The 17,628-nt window shown below is 45.8% G+C and overlaps 1 protein-coding gene across 5 annotated transcripts in view; it reads right to left on the reverse strand.

The window, feature by feature from the left end:
- Positions 1–1,392: 1,392 nt before the first annotated feature.
- The window catches only part of Rin2 (Ras and Rab interactor 2), a 207,530-nt gene continuing 191,294 nt past the window's right edge, over positions 1,393–17,628 (reverse strand). For all 5 annotated transcript variants that reach the window (XM_087911146.1, XM_087911149.1, XM_087911145.1 and 2 more), the window contains 4 exons: positions 12,601–12,906; positions 10,397–10,528; positions 6,455–6,618; positions 1,393–3,344 (listed from right to left, as the gene is read on the reverse strand). In XM_087911146.1, the coding sequence (XP_087767272.1) occupies positions 3,024–3,344; positions 6,455–6,618; positions 10,397–10,528; positions 12,601–12,906 (923 nt within the window). In that variant the 3' untranslated portion in view covers positions 1,393–3,023. The remainder of the gene's footprint in view (positions 3,345–6,454; positions 6,619–10,396; positions 10,529–12,600; positions 12,907–17,628) is intronic.

Below are 17,628 nucleotides of genomic sequence, written 5' to 3' on the forward strand. Positions count from 1 at the left end.
GAGTAGAGCCAGGCTGTTAAACACTGCAGGCCTCGCTTATTTCATCTTTCTTCCAGAAGATGAAGGTCAGAGCTGCTAGGGAGGGGAGGCCACATTTGTGAATGGAAGCAGTCAGGCCCGGCTTCCTGTCTTTTGCATTTGTTTGTAGATCTAAAGTAACTTCCACACGATACAAACAACTTTACTGATTTCCATTTTTTTCTGTGTCCCTAAGGGGGTCATATCTGGCAGTATGTCCAACATCAAAAACAAAATCCCTTCCTCTGGCTGGTGTTCAAGATATTTTTAGACTTGGAAGTGCATTCTCCTTTCCCCCCACCCAGCATGTATATTTTTACTCGGCTTTTATTCTATCCAAACTCCACCAGGGTCTGTTTCCTGGCAAACTGAGAAGTGAGAAATGCCTGCGTGGGGGGAAAAATGAAGACATGTGTTGAAACTCTGCCAGGGAAGCATTGCCCAATGACAAACCAGGGAAAGTCTTGTGATGTTTTCTTCTGCTCATTCTAGCTTTTCTTATTCTGCTCTCATGGGGCCTGCTCAGACCGCCTAATTCAGATGCTGTGACCTGCTTTCAATCTAAGAGGAGCTCTGGCCCCTCAGCACACGGACAGCACAATAGTATTTGCAGAGTCAGGAGGGCAGCTGTACAGATGCAGGGGGCAGCGTCTCTTCACTACAAACATCAAAAGCAAGTTCATCCAGCCTTCCTTCTGGTATCTAAGTAGCCATCCTATGGATGTCTCAGAAGCCCTCTCGACGCCTTCCCTTCTCTCTGTTAGCAGGAATGTAATGAGCCCTTAGCAGTCAGGCATGGCTGCAATCATCAGAACACTGGCCTGCAGAAGAGAAGGCCTGTGCTATTGATTTTGCAATCCTCCTGAACTCTCAGTCGGGACACAGCAGAGGTTGCCTAAGGACAGGGAGGAGTTGTCTGCAGGGCCCTCCCTGGCTCTGAGTTCAGATTAGCTGTGATTTGCCTGAGAGGCAGCTAAGCCAAGTCCTGTGCTGGGTAACCCTGCAAACACTTGTGGGTTACAGGCCATCTGTTTTCTCTTCCTGTTTCTTAGCTTTTGTTTTATCAGCCCATAAACTTCAGAGCAAGGTCTTTCTGTTTGTTCTTCACAATTACCAGCTCAATGTGACATTTATTGTCATGTGCTCTGTGCCTGCCCCTGTGTGTGTGTGTGTGTGTGTGTGTGTGTGTTATTTGAAGCGGAGTCTCATTATGTAGCCCAGGTGGACCTGGAACTCACAGAGATCCACCTACCTCTGCCTTTGCCTCCCAAGTGTCCCAAGGGCTATGATTATCATGTACATTTTCCCAGCATCTTTGGGCACCTGATTATATTCTGACTAAAACAAATCATCTATAAAAAAAAGACAACTGAAGAATATTGAAAAAAATTATTTTTACACAGGATTATTGTACAGTATTACAATGTATTATGTGCAAAATTCCATTGAAAAAAATCATTTACAAAAGGAAGCACAGCACAGTATTGCTCAGGGTTCTAGGACAACAAAAGCCAAGGACACAAGATACAAATTCTCCCCAAATCCTGTGCATCCTCACACAGTACAATAACATGTTTTTGTTTGTGCAATGACCTGTATTACACTGATACATGACCCTTTTAGTATGTGTGCCCAGAAATTCGTTTTATACAACATAAATCTAACTTCACCATATATCCATGTTGCTGTGTGTATTCCGTTTGTCTTGTTTTGTCATGTTGAGGATGGAACCCAGTATGCTGGTTTGTGCACGCCAGCTCTACCACTGAGCCACATCCCAGCCACTGCCCATGATTACAATAAAGAGGAGTTTTTGGTTTGGTTTTGCTTTTTGGTGCATTCCTTTCCCATCAACATCTTACTGAACTCAACAAAAGCCATATTATACATTACTTGATTTCTACCTAAAAATAATTGGATGCCATCAGTTTGGGCCTACAAAAGGGGCACAGGGAGCGTTATCCTTGATTTACTTCCCTTGTGGGGATTTTTAAAATGCTTCCTAAAGCAGATAGCGTATGGAACAGATCTTTGTCAAACCTCGCTGTTGCACATATTTTCAGGACTGACTCCTTTTCTGATTCCCCCTAAAGCCTGAGCCTGCAGGCTGCATTCCTCAGCCCCCTCCTTAGAGTCTGTGTTTCTCTCTCTACCTCTCTCTACATTCATTTCTCTCCTACTCTTCAGCATCAATTGCTTAACAATATAAGCAAATAGCAAACAGACGACACCACTAAAAGTGAACACGGTAACAGTACATCAGATTCTTCAAAGGCGGTCTGTGGCCAGTGTCAGGGATTGCTTTAAGACAACCAGCAGTCTCTCCCCACAAATTTGCCAAAACATCCAGTTACAGAAGAGAGACATCTGAAACGCGATACTCTCAAATCCAGCAAGAGATTTATCTTCAAATATTAAAGGTTAAATCACATGCATACTTATAGAATATTTTAAAGTTACAAAAATATTTTAAAAACCAATCCTGACAGTTTACCTGCAACTGCTATAAAATTTTCTATGAAATATATAAAAAAACCACAAAGGCTCTTTGTAAAAAACATAGAATGAAGGGTAGAGGAAAGAGGGAAGGATGGAGCCGTCCACGGAGCTGAGAGCTACCTGACACATTGCCAGTCTTGTCAACACCTGCTATCGAATCCAAGAGAAAAGCTTGTACCTTAAGTGTTTCCTCAGCACATATACAAACATGAAAGCCAACCCAGAAACTGGCTAAGGTGAAGCAGCCAGTGATCTCTGGACACCTGAACCATCAAATGCAATTGTCCATTTCTGGAGGAGAATATTACTATTCGTGAACCCCAGCTACCTCATATGGGCAATGTATCTAAAAGATGCCCTTGGCTAAGTCAGCCTATGGATGGCTTAGTCACTGAACTGAGGGGTCCTTGAGGAGGTGACTGTCTTTCAAGCTCAACAAGTGGCAGCCAGAAGGCTAGACTCCTAGCTCCCTTTTGGGTACATCAATGGGAAGTCCCATGTGTCCTTTATGAGGGAGTGAGATCTTCCCCATTCTGGAAAATCACACCGTAAGGATCATTCTTGATTCGCTTGTAGACAAAGTGGAATATGTGGGGTTGAGGCCGGCTGTGCAGCTCAGCCTTGATCTTTTGAGGATAAGTGTCCTCTGCCAGCTGCTGCCACGTTTCATCAACGAAGAGAAAGAGGCTGTACTCCTCAGGATCCTCCACCTTAAACTTCTCAGCACAGAGCTGGCACACATCCTCTGTGGTGATGTAGGGCCTCACAAGGAGGGTCTTCCCTGTGCAGCCACTGTTGACCTCTTGGAAGGCAACTCGGAGGTAATTCTGCAAGTAGAAACAGAGATGTCAGGAGCAAGGGCAGATGGGAAGGCAGCCATAGCTCAGAGGCAAGTGCGAGGCTGAACAAGCCACTTCAAGGCTAGTGTTTGTCCCAACGTCTAGCCAGACCACGCAGATTGCCAGGGAAGACTGATTGGAACCCGGACAGTGGTGAGGACTATGGCGTGGACTGAGCTCCCACATTTTAGCTCACTGCAAAGAGAAGCAACAGGAAGTCCCGTCTGCCCTGGTTTTCATCTTTATCCATTAAAGCCAGCTGCTGAAGAAATCCTGAGTAAGAGCGTGAACCACATCCAGAGCTGGGATGTTTCCCAGCTTGAAAAATAACGAAAACAGCAGAAGGGTCTGGTTTAGGAGTTTGCAGGAAGGATTTAAAGCATCTCGACACACCAGCACATATGATGCTCGCTTTGTGCTGTTCTGGGAAGTCTAAGCAAAGACAAGAATGCTTAGGCAAACTGCTGATGCCTGCCCATTCTCCCCAAATAGAGATCTCACGTGGTGAAACCTTACACAGGGCTCTCAGTGGCTCAGGGTGTAGTGTGGGAAGAATCCGGGGGAGGGGATGTCAAGTCTGCAAGAAGACTTTGGAGATGGAGCTGACTAAGCACAGCGTGATGCTGCGGGAAGTACAAGGAGATGGTGCAGGCTTGCCATTGAGAATCATGTAGGTGTCCGCCACCCTGAGAGGCAGTAAAGCCTGTTGATTCCTATGGTGCAAGCATAGGCTCCTATGACACGAAGCAGTTGCCAAGATTGTGTTACTCTGGGTAGCTCCTTTATTTCCAGGTCCTTAAGAATGGTTACATACAGGCTGGAGAGATGGCTCAGCTGTTACAGGCTCCCAACCAAAATGGTTACACACAAAGCAGAGAAGGCCTAGTCAAGTTCTAGCTGCATCTAGAGAACACATACATTGTTGCTTCTTAGTTTGGGCAATCCTGGTTGAGAGGGCCAACTTCTCCTGGGGCTGCTAGGAGGCATAACTGGCATACGGGAGGGGAGGCTCTTGAGAAGGATCGTGTACTCTGGACACGTAAGACATTTCATGCCATCTGGAGGGAGGACACTGGCCAACCTGATGACTTTGCAGAAGGGAGGCTGGGCCAAGTGGCACTCAGGTGGAGAGCCACACTTTCAGATACGAAGGTCGGTCTTCAGAGCATGTGCATGAGCCATTAGACCTCACATCGCTTCTCCCATCCTCGTGGTACTCTGTGCATTTATCCAAGGACTCCTGGAGAGAGTAGTCTACACAGCCCCAGCGAGGAAACCGAGACATTTCACTGTGTTGGCTACTAAGGAACATTCTTCTTCCAGTAAGGGGGAGCGTTGGGGGGGTTGTGTGTATGACCTTTGGTACGTGAGTTCCATTTCTATATTTTTGTTTTCATCCATGACCTGAGCGCTCAGAATGTACTCTCTTGGGTGGTTCTGTGGGGAGACGTGCGTCTTGAAAGTGAGTGAGGTCAGTGGCTAGGGCCTGTGCCTAAGGAAGGGCTCTGTGGTGTGTGGGGGCTGGGCACCATGGGTCTCTAGGTTAGGAGTTTCTGGTAGTCAGTGGTGATCGCATGAGTAGACAGAGAAGCCTACTGGTGGAAGAAGAATGTACTTTCCTCATTTTCTCTGATCTCAGAGGGTGCAGACCCTCAGGACCTCCTCCACGCATAGCCCATAAGGCTATGAGCTAAATAACTTACCACGTGGATGCTCTTGAACAACGCAAGTGGGGGCGTGGGGGGTGGGGGCACAGCATGTGCTCTTGCTTTGTAGTTTATGTGTCTGGAAGGAATTTCTAAGAAAATTGCAATCTTGGAGAAGAACATGCTGACCCGGCTTTTGAAGCATGGGCTGACTTTGAACCAAAGGTTGTTTTCCGAAAAATAAGAAGAGGGAGAGAAAAGGCAGGGGAGGTGAATCTGGGCACTAAGGCGAATTCATCCCACCTTTCCAGGTTCCTTCTAGTGTACCTGCTGTGCGGCACAGCCAGGCTTCAGAGTTCCACAGAAGCCTTCAGAAGACTACCGAAAGACAGTTGCGGCCTGGTTCATCACCATTGCATGGGCAAAAGTAAATCAATGGTTGCTGGGTCAGGAACAGCCTTCTATAGCCCTAATTCACCTCAGGGAACAAAACTCACTGGGACTCATACAGGCCTAGCAGCCCAGTCTGGAAACCTAACTGGGGCCTGGTTGCAGTGTTCACCCTCAAACTGAGCCAGCCTCTGCCCTAAATGCTGAGCTGAGATTCCTGGGGATTCTGTTTGGAGAGTGAGGGAAAAAAGGGGGGAAGGAGAGACAAAAGATATGCTGTTGTACCTCCCCCATTTCCCAAAGGGCAACCAGGTGGGCTGCAGGGTAAACACCCAGTGTTTCCTGAGGAAACTGGATATCCTAGGCCCTTGCCTGGGTTTCTCCTTTGGTCGACCTGTCAGGTTAGGTGCTTCACAGCAGGCCAAATGTTCTAGGAGGAATCTGGCCTTAATTTGACTTCGTTGTCCTAATGGCAGCCAACTGTGGGCCAAACCTGTGTGTATCCTTTATGAGGCGATACTTATATTTCTATTTATGTTGGTGCTAAAGTGATTCACACTGACGAGAAACTGTACCTTGACTTTCAATATTTTTCTGTAAGTGCTGGGGATGGAACCCAGGGCCTTGTACATTCATTCAGTCTACCACTGAACTATCCTACCAGCCAGGTTTGGAATCTCTACTTTTCTCCAGCCTAGCTACATTCAATACCATCCTCCTTGTGAAGCTGGGTAGTGGTGATGAGCTAACACTGCCAATGAGCCACAAGCTCACAATGGGGCACAAGAAATCCTCCCCACCATCATTCACTGGTTTTCAGAGTCAGGGTGTGTGATGGGTTAGACACAGTCAGTGCATTTCTTGTGTTTTAGTGTAGTCAATGGGGACATGGCCCGTTGACAGCTGAGTCGCGTCTCTTTACAGGTTTAAAGAAACAGAAGTGAAACAGCAAGGTTAGAGGGTGGCTTCATTGTTCCTTTTCCACCAGATGATTCATCTGAGCTAGGACCTTGGGTCCTGAGCTCATGTGCTATAGAAGAGGGAAGCGAGGTGGGTACCTACCTGAAAGTCATCTACGGAGGGGATGGTCCGGTTGGTGGTTCTCCGCTTGTGCCACTGCCTCAGGGTGTCCCTGGTTTCTGAGCTGAGTAACCTTGCAGCCTGTTCTTCTTGGAAATTCTTTATCAGAGACAGTGCTCCATAGGCGCTTGTCAAGTAATAGCCTCCTGGAGGAGCAGAGAGAGTGGGTTCTCAAGAGTGTCACACTGGTGATGACCATGGAGGTGTACTAGTGTTAAAGGCATATTGTATACAGTTGTCCTCGGGGGTGCAGGGTCTATGATCCGACCTTTGTATACTAAACTTTATGGATGGTAAATATTCATATAACACAGCGCCGTATTTACATATAATTTACATAATACTCCTATAAATCTTAAATCATGGCTAGATACATGATTCCTATACCCCATACAACAGAAACACTACACAAAGAGCCGAAGAAAAAAAGACGATGAAAAATTTGCATTTCATTTTCTCCCCTAAATATTCACCACCCATGGTTAGTTGAATCCATAGGCACAGAGCCTATGCAGGCGGAAGTGGACTGTGACTTTGCCATCTCTTCCACAGAGGCACACGTCAGAGAGCACACATCAAAGAGCGCACATCAAAGAGTACATCACTCGCATCTTCATCCTACTCATGCATTCATCTCACAGATTTATGGCCATGCTGGGGCCAGGGAGCATCGCAGAGCTGACAGCATTTCTGTCTCCACATTTAAAAAAAAAAGAATAGCATTTACATGTTAAAGAGAGTGGTGTCCTTCTAGGAGTGTCCTTAAAATTGTGTCCTCTTGTGTTTGCGGGGAGTGCTAACAGACATACCACATTGTAAGACGCCTATGCATTCTTCTAGGTTTCTCTTAAAAATTAGTTGCTTGCAGAAGAGTTTGCAAGTGTGCTTGGGCGCCAGTAAGGGGCACCTTGAATGCGTAGCAAGAATTCTCTGAATTTTAAATTTTTATATTTAAAGACATTCTTTGTCAAAATATCCATTGAAGTTCTATTATGTGCTCAAGACAGAGTTGGGAGGAGGGAGAGTGTAAGAGAAAGGACCTGAATCCGTGTTCCCCAGAGTGGAGGATCCCTGCTCCACAGAAGAGGGGACATAGAATAAAGGATAGTCGCTGACCACTCACTCAGGTGTAGACTAGACATTCATTGCAGCTAAGCGCCTTATTTTCAGAAGGGTCAGTTTCATGGCCAAAGCATTTAATTGCTCACAGAGGAACTTGCAGAACGCTTTCTGATCAATGTGCAGGATTAAATGGTTTCAGCTCTCAGGAGCATGGGTAGCGGGCCTGGAGACCTGCATTGGGTTGAACTTGGCAAAGCGGGTTTGTTGTTTACAGTCACTAATGGAGATTTCTCTTTCTCTTTCTCTTTCTTTGTAGTACTTTATGATGCAGGGCCTCATGCATGCTAGGCGAGCACTCTAACATGTGAACACACCCTCAACCCAGTCCGCTCACATCCCGACCCCACCACCCATGATTTAAGATCTCTATGACAGCCTCTGCTATGAATTATTGATCTTAGTATTTGTCCTGTGAGCAAACCACACATGACTCAGGGTAAAATGCTAGCTAAATGCCACACAGTGAAGTTCAGGGGAATCTACAAGGACTTCAGGAATCGCTACAGACTTTGTCCTGGTGTCAGCATTTAACTGTGGCTCTGGGGGCTGCAATCCTTGTGGGGTGGTGAAGGGATCCTTGAATTTGATACCATGGCCCCAGCGTGCTCAGGCCACTAAGGAGAAAACCTCAAACGCTGGAAACACAGAATTGACCATACTTTGAAACATGTGGCTACAATTAGAAGAAGGTTTCACATTTCAGCCCAACTATATCCCGCCATAAGCGAGAGCTCTGAGCTTGCAAGGGAATCCGTGGTACTGGGACTGCAAATGAGAATACCCGCTTACACAGCAGGAAAGACATATGACTGCTGTAAACCCGACCCAAGAGAGTTTCGGACAGACCACAGAAAGCGAGGTTCTGTGACACATGACCGCAGCCCTGCAGATCTGGATCGGAGGAGCTGCAGTTCAATGCTCTGCCGCTTAGTCCAGAGCCACAGCCAGCCTGCCTGGGCCATGCCCTCCCGAGGAAGGAAGACCAGCAGGGTCTGACACAGTTGGTGCAGAGGAGCACACCAGCTGTTCCTACGGCACGGTGTGACCTTTTTTCTTTTTTTTTCTCCTCACGGGGATTCCTGCAGGTGAAGACAGTCCTGCCCCTCTGTCACAACACAGAGCTTATGACATTCTCCTTTAAGAGGACAAGCTTGAAACACGGGGCCTCACGCTGAGGCACTGCCAGGAAAAAGGGGCAGGAAATGGTTGTCTCTGTCCTCAGACCACAAGACGTAAGCATCTGTCTGTCCTAAGTACACGCTGTCAATAAGAGAAGGGTGATTTTTCTAGGGGAGACTGGCACACTCTTTTCCCCAAAGCCTCAAGGGATCTTCTTGCTACCAGAAACCACCAAGATAAACCCCAAACTGCAATAATCACATGGTGGGAAAAGGGAAGGCTTGCCGCTGGAGCTTACAGATGTCTGCCTCGGTGCCTGGACAGAGCCACACTCATTTTCTCTCCTGCCCAAGCCCAGGAAAATGAAGAGACACAGAGGGTCTTACGGGTTCATAATGAAGTATCTGGGTCCCTGGCTGAGAATTTCACCGAGATGCTAGGAACAGGCAAGAGATAAAGGTCCAAGAACTCATTCATATCTGCCTCTGGTTGGAGACAGGATGGAGGATACTTATCCCAAGCTGGCTCTGACCAGAAGGGGAAGGGGAAGAGGGGAGGACATGCCTTGGGACATGATAGGAAAATCAAGGTCTCTGACAGGAAAATCAAGCATGGTAGATTTAAGTTAGAGGACAGAGGACATTAAAGAATATTCTGGGGATGATAATGATTTGATTCCCTTCATCAGAGATGCCTAGGTGATGCATCCCCTGGGAACAAGATCTCACGTTGTCTCAAACTCGCTTTTTAGTCAAGAATAACCTCGAATTTCTGATCCTTCCACAAGTTCTAGGATTACAGGCACGCACTAAAATACCCAGTAGTTTTAAGCTAGAAAACAATTAGTCGTATGGTGAACCAGGAAGATGTCAAGGACCCCCCACAACTGGCTTCCCAGCCACAGGGTTGTATTTGGGGTAATAAAGATGCTTTGGAGCTAGATAGAGGTGGTAGTTGTTCAATACTCTGTATTTACTACCCATTGCTGAACTTTTAACAGTGCGCGCGCACATGTGTGTGTGTGTGTGTGTGTGTGTGTATGAGCGTGTGTGTGTGTGTGTATGAGTGTGTGTGTGTGTGTATGAGCATGTGTGTATGTGTGTGTGTGTGTGTGTGTATGAGCATGTGTGTGTGTGAGAGAGAGCGCACATGTGTGGGTGCGTGAAGGTGGACACCAGAGGACAACCTTGGGTGCTATTCCTCAGATGCCATACACCTTGTTTTTTAATACAGGATCTCTCATTGGCCTGGAGCTCACTGATTTGTTCAGGCTGGCTGACCAGCCAGTCCTAGGACTCTACCTATTTTCAGTGTTGTGTCTCCAGTGTTGGGACTTCTGATTTATACCTCCACCCTGAGCTTTTTGACGTGCAGTGCTGAGGCCTGAACGCAAGTCCACAAGCACTTCACTGACTGAGTTATTTCCCCAGCCCTCACTGTGCTTTTTGAGACAGTTCTTTGCTCTGTAGCTCAGGCCTGTCTGGGACTCACAATCTTGCTGCTTCAACCTCCTAAATGCTGATGACAGGTGTGAACCATGATGCCTGTTTCGAAATGGCTAATTTTACATTCCACAAAAGCAAATTCATCTCAATTTTAAAACGCATCAACCCCTGCCAACAGCCCCCCTCTCCCTACAAAGCCTAGATGCCCAGTTCCTCTGACACGCTCAGATCACATTACCTTCTCCATGCAGCAGGGATGGGTCTAAGAGCTCCATCATGTACTCGATTTCCGTGTCCAATTCCAGCATGTCACACTGAGCTATGACATAGGTCAGGACTGGCAAGAAGTCATCCGCACCATACATCCTCCCTGGGATCAGGAAGAGAGGGCAGAGTGGGCTATTTTTGTCAGTGCTACTTGCTTTCACATCCTATTTGTTGCTATTATTAGCCACCAAGGAGTCATGCTGGGGAAACGTGCTACTTATAACCGGGCGTGGGAGTTTCTGGAATTCTACCTTCGTGGCCCCTTGACTCTCCCCACTGTTTACTGAGACTGGCCCCTTGTTCATAGTCTCAGAATGAATGCCTATGAGACAGTCAACACAGCTCAGGTCTTCTTCCCACTTTTAAGATTTGTACACTAGAACAAAGTGCCTGTAAGTGTTTTCAACTGTTAGCAAGGCATGATATAAACCCTTAATAAAATATTTCCTTAGGCTAATTCTTTCTGGCTCACTGACTGTGTTCTGTGCCCATTTATCACAAATGTAATGACAGATCAAACTTAAACCAGGAAAAAAAAATCTGCTCTGTGCTCAATGTTCATTTAATTTGTTCATTTAAGCACAGGTTGATGATAGCACCTGATTAACAACAATATAAGTAAAAGACAAACAAATAAAAGGTCCTTATTTTTTTGTGTTCTTTGCAATGGTGGTTCTTACCTGTTGTCACTTTGCTATTCAAGAGAACACTGAGAGTATCTGGATCATTTTCCATGATCACAGTTGGAAGATGAGAGAGAGTGTAAATGGTACCCAGGATGCTGCTCGCATTCCCCACAGGAAGCAGGACAGCCCCCACAGTGAAGATGATCATGTCTTAAATGTTACCAGTGTGCAGGCAGAAAGACAATGCTACTGAACAATGTAATCCTGAGCAGGTATTAGTTTGGAAATTTTTATAAATGATCTCATGAACTATAGAGCTACGTGCTTCAAATTTCAGAGGCTATGTCCACAGGCTGGCAATAGCTACAGTCTCTCTCTCTCTCTCTCTCTCTCTCTCTCTCTCTCTCTCTCTCTCTCTCTCTCTCTGTGTGTGTGTGTGTGTGTGTGTGTGTGTGTATATACATGCACAAGTGTGTGCATGCATGTAGGGGCCAGAGGTTGACATTAGGTATTTTTCTCAATTGATCTCTTTTGTATTTACTGAGGCAGAATCTCTTCTGAACCCGGAGCTCACCTCTTTGGCTATTCCAGCTATTCAGATTACCATGGGGGTCCTGACTTTGCCTCCTGAGTGTGGGATTGTGCATAGGCTACCACACACATCCACCCAGCATTTATGCGGATGCTAGGAATCTGAACTTGGGTCCTTATGATCAGCTGACAAATGCTTTGCTCACCAAACCATTTCCCTGGTCCCAAGAGCTCAGAGGTTAAGGTCCTCACTGAGTAGTCATGCATTCCTATCTACTTCATCAATGGGTAACAGAGTCTGTCGCTTCTCTACTAAGGCAATTTCTGTCAGGAAAAAGTTGGTAATTGCCCGCTGTATAACAGGAAGCTCCCTGAAGGCCAGAACAGGGCGGGTTCAGCCACTACCCATGAATCATGGGTACTTCTGTATCTTTAGGGAAGAGCCGGGGGAAATCTGAGGACTTATTTCCTACTTTGCAATTCTGTGACGAGTTCTGATCGCTATGCTTCAGCCCATATTAAAGAACTGGCTAACAGAGCCTCACCTCTACCAAACACTTTCTCATACATGTGATGTAGATTATTGCCACAAACCCCCATGAGCCAGGGTGCGGTAAACGTTCTCCATAATATTCCTGTTGCACTTGGGGTTCAGATTGAGTTGCCTCACATAATTCTCAGTTCTAAAGGAGAGGGTCATATGTAAGAATAGCTGTGGAAACCGCAGGGCAGAAGATTAAGGTGGCCAAAGTCCCCCGGCCAAGAAGCAGATTCCCAGGGGGAGGACAGTATCTTCGTAAGCTCTGTATCGCACTAACTCTCTATTTAAGTCAGGACTGTAGGCAGCTCTTGTCCTTATCCACGATCACTGGCTGAGAGGATTCTGTTGTATGAGCCTCGTGTGACAAAGTCCACCAGCTGCACTTGTATTTCTATAGGCTGATAGGCGACATTAGAGACTGAAGGGAGGGGACACGGGGGCAGACAGAAGTCTGGACAGAGTGACAGACTGCCTCACCTGAGTTGTTCTCCATGACCGTGTAGATGAGCTTGCAGACCCGAAGCAGAAGCATGACCTTCTTCTCTGGTGAATACATCTTCTGCATGGTCATGAATTTAACTTTGATTTTCTCCAGCTCCACCAAGTCAGGAGTCGGGGCAAAGACCCCCAGTTCCTGTGGGTTCCTCTGCCGTACAAGTTGTAGGTTTTCCTTGAGTTGTTTCCACGAGCCGTCGGCCGTGTGGAAGTCCTTCAGCATGGCTTCCACGTGGCCCTTGAGGGGCTTCAAGATGCATTTGTGCATGGCCTTCTCCAACACCACATCTGTCAAAGCAAATGCAGCTACTGTTACAACTGTCTGAAGAGAGAATTGCAACGGGTACTATCTTGGGATGCACGTCTGTGACTCTATACAACCTTCGGAGGAGAGGGTAAATATATGATCAGAATATTTAACACCCAACAGACTACAGACAGGACCACCAGGACTCACAGGCCAGTAAAAGTGTTCTTTTCCTGATCAGACTTTCTGTGTACACAATCAATAAAGTAAGCGGGTTTATTTTAATCCCCCTATGTACAGGCAAATATTTCAGAAGACCTTCTTCTGATCTAGGTGTCCTACTGCCCCTTTCTGTTGATATGTTATCTTATAGGATTTTCTTTCTTTAAAAAAAAAAAATGAGTGTGAGCATTCATGTGTTTGAGGGGGCGAGAGTGGATACATGCCACAGCAAGAACAGGGCGGTCAGAGGACAGCTGTGGGTGTCTAGTTGCATCTCAGGCCTTATTTGAGGCAGAGTCTCTTCTTTGCTGTTTACTGCTGTATACACCAGGCTAGCTGGTCGGCAAGCTAAAGGTTTTCTCATACTGAGGGTGTGATCTTGGATTGGATTCTGAACCGAAAACCTCATTTCATTTGCAACAGAGGCCATCAGTGGGGTATCAGTTAGGTGGGATCTGAATATAGCCCGCAGCTTTGGTAGCTGCGTAAACACAGCTTCAATATTGTTCTTCTTCTTTCTCCCAAGTTTGATGATTACACTATAATTTGCAATAGAAAGCTTTGATTTTAGGGAGCACAATGAAAATTGGGGCAAAGGGGGCACAGTGGTTCAGAAACAAGGAAGGTACATATGTGCACATATGAAAGAAGAACACAGAGAAAGAAGAGAAAGAAGAACACAGTGACTGTGGCAGAGGGCTGACATTGGGGAATCTGGGTGGAGACAGGGCAATTTTCCTGTAAGTCTGATACTATTTCAAAATAAAAAGTTGAAACACTTAAATTTCTATAAAGTTAGGAAAACCTTTAGGTGTGGGTGGAGTTATTTTTCCCTTCTTTGAATGGTCACCCAGCGGAAAGAAGAACACAGAGAAAGAAAAAGAACACAGTGACTGTGGCAGAGGGCTGACATTGGGGAATCTGGGTGGAGACAGGGCAATTTTCCTGTAAGTCTGATACTATTTCAAAATAAAAAGTTGAAACACTTAAATTTCTATAAAGTTAGGAAAACCTTTAGGTGTGGGTGGAGTTATTTTTCCCTTCTTTGAATGGTCACCCAGCGGAATAGCTTCCATTGTCACTATTAACGAGGACAGGAACATAAATCTGGAGTCCTAGGCTGAAGATAATTTGCACAATGATGAATTCTCTGCTTCTTCAGTGCCAGCTTTTTCATCTCACATGCTGCCGGTCTCATCAAGTCCACCTGAGCTGTACTGTGGTGACAGCTGATCCCTGACACCAACGTGGCTCCACTGTGCAAGTGCACGAGTCCACTTATTTCTAAGGCTGGAAAGAGATGGGTTATTTCTCTGGTCTCTGGAATTCTTGGGGTCAGATTCTAATTACGGTCTATTATTGGAGGTCTGGGGGTGGGGTGGGGGGATAAACTAAGTCAGATGTGCAAATCACAAACATCTTGACTGTACCTCAAAGTCAGAACTAAGTCTAGAGGTTAATGCTGATCCCATAGCGACCAGAGTTTCTCAGCCTAGGTTTCCCTCTGTTCCTGCACTTCCACAGTCTTTGTTAAAGATAGAGCGCCATACAATTAAAGAGCAGAACAGATGCACAAGGGGTTAAAAGCGAGAGAAGCAGCAACACTCTCACTTCACAGGAGACATTAGACAGGTCACCGGTTTGCGCTGGCTGTGTTAATAAGCTGGTGCCACTTCAGAGCGTCTTTGACTTTATCCTGCATGATCATTAGCATAAAAAAAATCAGTCACAGCAAGTGAGGGCTTAGATGAGCTGAGCCCTATGCAAATACTTCACTTAATTCTAATCCAGTCCTTGCAACAGCTCCCTACTTTTGCATGACATTAATACTATGCACATTTTACAGGTGACGAAGCAGGAGCCCGCACATGTCTAGCAACTTGCTTGAGGAGACACACTACTTGGAACAAGTATTTCATCGGCGGCTTTTCCAGGTAAACCATCTCTCTCTCCCTCCCCCCCCCCCTCTCTTTTTTGGTGTGCTAGGGAATCAAACTCAAGGCCTTGAGCATATGAAGCAAGTGTTCTACCATTGAGCTCTACCCTCCCTCAGCCTCCAAGTAAGCAATCTCTTATTTTAAATTTCAAGTCACTTTGTAAGCACTGACCAGTTTTGTTTTGTTTTTCAAAATCTCATTCAGGGTTACGAAAGCAGCATTCATGAATATCACCCACCTGCACCTTGGCACCTGCACAGGTCTCCAAAGAAGTGGGAGGGCCATGCCAATCACTAATTAGGAATTGCACATAAATGCTTGTAGCAGTGCTTTTCATTATTGCTCCGAATTGGAAAGAGCCCAAAGCCTGGTCCAACAGAATGGCTGATGAGATATAGTCACACCACAGTCTACTACAGTGGGTTTCAGACAATGGGATACGCTCGTTCGGTGAGGAAGCACACTGCTCCACGTGCAGTGAGGGTGAAACTCCAGATGCCACACTGGGTGTGGCAAATCTCCCACAGCAAATCTCCCACAGCCTTTCATCTCTATAAAGTCTAACACATAGCTTGCCTATGGTGTCAGAACTCAGGTCGGCAGTTGCCCTTGGGAAGGAACCTATGGGTCACAGAGCCACTTCGGTGTCTGTGAGGAGGAAGGAGAAGTTCTCCTAGATTTAGGTGCCGCCTACTTGAGTGTCCATATATGAGACTCAGTGCTTAAGACTAGTGCACTTAATGCACACAAATATACATGTGTTGTGGAATAATCCTTTTGTACACTGTGAAGATGTGTTGCTCACACTGTTTAATAAATAGTCATCTGGCCAATAGCTAGGCAGGAAGAGGTTGGGCAGCAGACCTAGACTGACAGAACACTGAGAAGAAGGGTGAGTCACTAACCAGTTGTAGAGGGATCAGGAATAAAATGAGGTAACAAGTCATGAACCACATAGCAGCATATAAATTAACAGAAATAGATTAATTTGAATTACAAGAGCTAGTTAGTAATAAGCCTAAGCTATTGGCAGAGCATTTATAATTAGTAATAAGTCTCTGTGTGGTTATTTGGGAGCTGGCTGGCAGGACAGAAACTCCTGCCAAAACACATGTAGACAGAAAACAACTGAAGATCAGCATGAGAATTTTACCTGGAACTCTCAGAACAATGTGTAACTTCAGAATGAGCCCATTCACTTCTGCGACCAAGTGTTACACAAACCATCTCCAAACCAGCAAATTGAGTAGGCCCTTTCTTTCATTCATTCATGTGGCCAGGGACCAGTGCTGGCCTTGGTATAGTGGGACTGTGGAAATCTATTAGAAGTACCTCCTTTTCTTTTCTTTTTTCTTTCTTTCATTTTATTTTATGTGTATTGGTGTTTTGCCTGTGTGTATATCTGCATAAGGGTGTAAGGTCCCCTCCAACTAGAGTTATAAACAGTTGTGAGCTGCCATGTGGGTGCTGGGAATTGAACCCAGGTCCTTTGGAAGAGCAGTCAGTGCTCTCAACCACTGAACCATCTCCCTAGTCCCCTCATTTTCTTAAAACACAAAAGTAAAAATTCTTGGTGTTGAAATGGAGGGGAAGCTTGAACCAACCCTCTGATTTCATTTGATGCTAGTAGCTAGCAGTCCAGGCTGTCCTGGGAGTGACTATGCAGACCAACCTTGCTTCAAACTCACGCCAATCTTCCTCCCTCACCTTCTATGGCTGGCTGACTCTTTGCTCATTATAAAAGTCACTCAGAGGTGGAAAGTTTGTATGGTGTCCTTGGAGTAGGACATCTGCCTAGACAGTGTCTTCTCAACAACAAACAAACACAAAAGGACACAGAATTAGGGTCTGATGGAAGAAATGGTGGATCTTAGAGAACTTGGAGGAAATTCCCAAATAAATGATGTAAAAAATAAATTAATACAAAATTGATTAATAAAAAAGATCCTATTAGAAAAGAAGTCACTAGGCTATGTAGCAAAGGAACAGGCGTCTGCTGGCTTCAAGGTGGGTAACATGATGAAGTGTGTTCACTAGGGGACAACTCTTCACCTTGTTTCCAAGAATCTGAAATTGGTCTAGGAATTTGTCCAAATTGTGTCTAGCTCAAACAACTTGAAACCAGTGACTCATTACCTGGTCATGCCAGGTGTCTGATGGGTGACCTTTGCTACCAAGGGTCAAACACTCCACGCACAATAGCTGCTGTTTTCTGTGTAGGTGGCCAACTGCTTTATTTCCCTTGTCTGTAAACCCCTCTCCCCACACCTCAGGGCCCCCTATCCATATGTACCCCCAAACCCTTTCTATCCTCAAGAAGGTGGAACTTCTTTGAGACTTGGAACTTTTTATCTTCTCATATTTGGCAACCCAGTGAGCAAACTCTCGTGCCAAACACGGTGACTTCAGACACACATGGGTAGACAGGACAAGTGATGCTTGGTGATAGTGCTAGGCACTTTTTCCAAGTTGGCTTTTTGTTTATTCTTTTTAAAGACCACACTTTAAAATGAAAACTGACCTCTTCAGTTTGTTTCCTGGGCTGTACTCTTACTGACCACCCCTACTAAATCCTCAATAAAAAATGGGGGGGGTTGAAATAAA

The sequence above is a fragment of the Myodes glareolus genome, chromosome 10 (assembly GCF_982192425.1).
Source record: "Myodes glareolus chromosome 10, mMyoGla1.1, whole genome shotgun sequence".
Lineage (NCBI taxonomy): Eukaryota > Metazoa > Chordata > Mammalia > Rodentia > Cricetidae > Myodes > Myodes glareolus.